This window comes from Anopheles merus, chromosome 2L (genome assembly GCF_017562075.2).
Source record: "Anopheles merus strain MAF chromosome 2L, AmerM5.1, whole genome shotgun sequence".
NCBI lineage: Eukaryota > Metazoa > Arthropoda > Insecta > Diptera > Culicidae > Anopheles > Anopheles merus.
The window spans coordinates 26,688,127-26,692,772 of NC_054083.1; the positions used below are offsets into that span (position 1 = coordinate 26,688,127).

Here is a 4,646-nt window from a genome sequence, read left to right on the forward strand (position 1 = left end):
TGTACCTTTCCCATCAATTCACCGCCTAATTACCTTCCGCGTACAAACAAATACAACACACAATTGCAACCGATCGTCACTCCATCGATGCAACCAAACTCACATGCACATTCGAACCTTTTCAACCTATACAAGCACAGACCACCGCCACCATCGCCACCGCCTGCATATTAATGAACTAATGCAAGCGTTTATACGAATGGTTTAATTTGCACGATCGTATTATCGAAATTAATTGCTGTAGATCGAAATCAACCCCAAAACGTTTAACGTTCCCCGGTTGCTGTGGGGAAACAACCCCCCGAACAGGACGTGGACAGGGCGGTGGGAAGTAAAAGCGAATCTGCTGACAAATGTTTAATTTGTCAAACATTTCCCCCCAATTACCTGGGCCGTGCTGAAAGCACCACTCCAACAAAAAAGCCCCTCGAGCCCTTGGATACGGCACAGCACCCAATACAACACAAAAGCAAAAACGAAACAGCAACAAAAAATGCTCCACGAGCTTCCACTACACTGCGTGGATTAATATTCCGCGCAAATAACGCTCTTGACATAATGTTTATGATGCGGGCACATAAATAGCATTATTATTCACAGTCCATAGACGGTTGCCGCTGTGCGGAAATGAAACACAACGCCGAAATGGTCCGCCATTACGCACCCTGCCCAAAAAGAGACTCTTGCTTCCCCGCCCCATCGAAAATCGTGCCTGTTCCTGTTCAGGGTGGAAAACGAGAAAAATCGCTGTTTTCCTTCGCTCTCTGCCTCCGCTGGCTCGCTGCACCCGCAAACCGCCGACACACGTTATGCGATTTTGTGCAGGCAACTAAAATGTAGAACAAAAGCCAATTTAGTAGCTTCTCGTACCGGGTGGCCCACATCCGGTCGCGCGGTTCGCGTTGAGCTCCCCGCGGTGCGTATCGGGACACGGTTCATAACTTTACATTCCCACACACACCCACACACACGCGCAGACACATGCGCTTCACAAGCTGCAACGATAAAGCGACCGAAACGCATTAACATCAAAAAGCGCACGGATGAGCCTCGGGAAACCGTACCGCAAAACGAGCGCCATAACGTGCCCGGGCCCGGGCTCGAAAACGAACCGTACGTGACCGAAACGTGCGGAACCGAGATGATGACACTGATGACGCATCACACCAAAACGTAGCTCCCGCTCCCTTTCGCCGCTTCGGGGAACATTTTGTTTCGAGTTTGTACCGAAATGATGTCCACCCTGCCAACGGGCACGATTTGCACAATTGACGAATTGATACGCGGCGGACAAGAGGGAGGAAGGTAGAAGGAACAACGAATGCGCGAGAGAGCCCGGAACCAATTTTCCAACCAACCTCGGGATGACACTTTATGCTGATTGAATGTATGCAATGGCAGGGAAGCAGGGCGGTTTCACCCTCGTAAGTGGCTCACAAATTGTACCGCCTCAGCGCATGCAATCTTTGTTACCGTGCCGTCGTGCAGCAAAAAGCATCTCACACACACACATGGAGTAATCGCAACAACAATAACAAAAAAGTAACACAAGCATACCGAAACGGCCAGACCGATTATCGAACGATAATACACCAGGCACAATGCGGTGCGGTGATTGATGATATTTATCGTGACATTTGGCGTGACATTTTCACTCGACCTCTTGTTCGAGACCCGACACTTTTGAATGGAAAGCAAAAACAAAACCTAAAAAAGGTACAGAAAGTGTAAACGCCACTTAAAAACGCAAACAACGGAACGAGCTAACGAGTGGTGCTAGCCGTCAGCAACGGGCCAAGGGCCGGCCAAACGAGCCGGCAAATAAACAGCCATTTTACATGAAACTTAACCATTTCAGCCGCCACCCTCGTGCTATGCTACGGACACTGGAGCGTGATTTACTGATCGCGATGAGGGATTACACGTTGCACTCCTGTCGTGTTATTATGCAACGCCCTGTTGTGAGCTGCACTGGCGTGCTGTCGTGTGGAGATAATTTCGTATCAACTTGATCGGCGAATCAACACACACACGATGGCGGTTCAGTGCGGGCTATGGAATGGCGATGGTGGTCAATCGCCATCGTCGAGGTTATCATGTGTCAGGCTGAGAAGGATTAAAAAGACGATGAACAATCGCGTATGTTTCGGATGATTTTGCGTGGGCTGAATATTTACCGCTGTGTGTTGAATTTCCAAAGTGCAAGAGAAAGTGTATTCATTATGTTGCCCTATTTATAATTTTTCTATGATTGCCACTCACGCGAGTGGCAACTCACCCGCTACTCATCATTTCCTACCGTGCTCATTCTCACTTGACGAAACTCACTTTCGTCAAGTTATCATTTGACATCCAAGCGAAGCGTCAACATACTCCCCCCCATGACAGAATGTCATGAACAAAAACAAACTACACGTGCTGCTAATCGGAAGGCTTCGCAACAGGCAACAAGCAAATTTTAGCTACTGGACGCGTAACTATTCCTTTTGCCGTTTTCAACTTCACTACACGCGTAAGCTGATCTTCTCCTGGGTGTACATCGATGATGCGAGCAAGTGGCCATCGGGTGATAGGGAGCGAATCGTCCGCAAGGATGACCAGTCTGCCAGGTACTATTTCGCTACGATTCACTACCTTATTATCCTTCTGCATTTCCTGCAGATATTCGGTTGTCCAATGCTTCCAAAAGCGTTGCACAAGCAATTGCCAGCTCTGCAATTCGTCTAACGTGTATGGTTTCAGTCGTGTGTAGTCGGGAACCGGGACAGCATGCATAGAAGAACCGATCAGGAAGTGCGCCGGCGTAAGCGCTGCCAAATCATTGGGGTCATCCGTCATTGGCAACAAAGGACGCGAGTTCATTGCCGCTTCTATTTGCTGCAGAATGGTGCTGTATCCCTCGTAAGACAGCCTCGAACTGCCTAGCTGCCTGTAGAGATGTCGTTTGGCCGTCTTAACCGCTGCTTCCCACAATCCACCAAAATGTGGGGCCTTAGGTGGGGTAAAGTGCCAAGTTATGCCCCTGTCCGAACAGTTGGATGCGATGACGTTTTGGTGCTGTTCGTTCTGTAACATATCAAACAATTCATTAAGTTCGTGTGCCGCACCTTCAAAGTTTTTTCCGTTATCGGAGTATATGTCCGATGGTAATCCTCGCCGGGATGTGAAGCGATGTAATGCGGCCAAGAAGCCTGCCGTGGAGAGATCGCCCACCAGCTCCAAATGCACTGCCTTCGTTGAAAAACACACAAACACACACAAGTAGCATTTAGCGGCAGCGGCTCTCTTGTGTGCGGGTTTCAGATACAGCGGGCCGGCATAATCCACTCCAGTTATGGAAAACGGCCGGCTCGGGGTGATGCGTTCATACGGGAGTTGACCAGTTTGTTGTTGTGTCAGCTGCGGATCCTGACGAATGCAACGAAAGCAATTCCTCACTACGTTTTTTACTAGCCGACGTCCATCGAGTGGCCAATATTCCTCACGTATCCGGGAAAGTAGTAGTCTTCCCCCGCCATGCATCAGCTTCTCATGTATGTGCACCGCGATGAGATGAGCCAGCTGATGGTTTTTGGGAAGCAGGATGGGATGCTTGAACTGGTACGGTAGCTGTGCAAGTTTCAAGCGGCCTCCTACTCGTAATATTCCATCGTTGTCGAGAAACGGATTCAATCGCCGTAGAGGTGATTGTTTTCGTACCATTTCTCCCTTTTTCAGCAGTTGGATCTCTGATGAAAACTCGTGCTCTTGTGCCAGTTTACAAAGCACGATTTTAGCTGCTTCTATAGCCTCAGGGGTGATCGGTAATGCTGCTGAGGTAACTTGTGATGACTGTAGTGTACGTGTCTTGTGTTTTGTGTTGTGTATGAAACGTGTGCAGTATGCAATTATATGTACCAATTTGGTGTAGGACGACGACAAATTGAACCAATGGTGAGTGGTTTGTATACTTGCAACTACAGCACTCACCTGACGAATTTCCATATCCGTTTCAGCAGTCAGTGATGGATTTGACATTGGCCATTTGGAGGGGGATAGCGCCAACCATTCAGGACCACAGCTCCAAATCGATCCTTTTAGCATTTCAGCTGCTGACATCCCTCGAGACACCAGATCGGCGGGATTCGATGAACCGGGAATGTGTTTCCATTGACGAGGGTGCGAATAGTTCTGGATCTCAGCAACACGATTCGCCACGAATGTTTTCCAGGTGTTGGGTGGAGACGCTATCCAGTTTAGCGTTACCGTCGAATCCGACCAGAAAAAACGATTCGGTTGTGTCGATTCCCATAGCGCGTCTAACACGATGATGAAGATGTGCTCCTAACACGGCCGCGCAGAGCTCCAATCTTGGTAATGTAACTCGTTTTAGTGGAGCTACACGCGATTTCGACGCGAGCAGGCTGACTCGTACTCGTCCCTGCTGGTCCTCACAGCGCGCATAAATGCAGGCACCATAAGCAACTTCTGACGCGTCTGCAAATGTATGGAACTGTATTTTAGAGTTAGGTAAGAGCACATACCGTTCGCTTTTGAAGCTTTCCAAATCCTTCCAGTCGTCAGTAACCGATTTCCATTTGTTACAGATGTGTACAGGGACCGGATCGTCCCATCCGATTTTCTGCAGCCACAACTCCTGCATTAGC

The 4,646-nt window shown here is 48.9% G+C and overlaps 1 protein-coding gene across 1 annotated transcript; it reads right to left on the reverse strand.

The window, feature by feature from the left end:
- Positions 1 to 2,142: 2,142 nt before the first annotated feature.
- On the reverse strand, positions 2,143 to 4,260 carry LOC121593269. The gene is made up of 2 exons (XM_041915491.1): positions 3,970 to 4,260; positions 2,143 to 3,846 (listed from the first exon to the last, which is right to left on the reverse strand). Exons 1-2 carry the CDS (start codon positions 4,096 to 4,098, stop codon positions 2,422 to 2,424), a joined length of 1,554 nt encoding a protein of 517 aa, XP_041771425.1. The 5' UTR covers positions 4,099 to 4,260; the 3' UTR covers positions 2,143 to 2,421.
- Positions 4,261 to 4,646: the final 386 nt, after the last annotated feature.

Bases quoted from the DNA above. Each gene is read 5' to 3' on its own strand.
- LOC121593269 (XM_041915491.1), bottom strand. From the start codon at position 4,098: ATGTCAGCAGCTGAAATGCTAAAAGGATCGATTTGGAGCTGTGGTCCT. The intron at 3,847-3,969 runs GTGAGTGCTGTA...ACAAAACACAAG, and splicing joins CGGATATGGAAATTCGTCAG to ACACGTACACTACAGTCATC.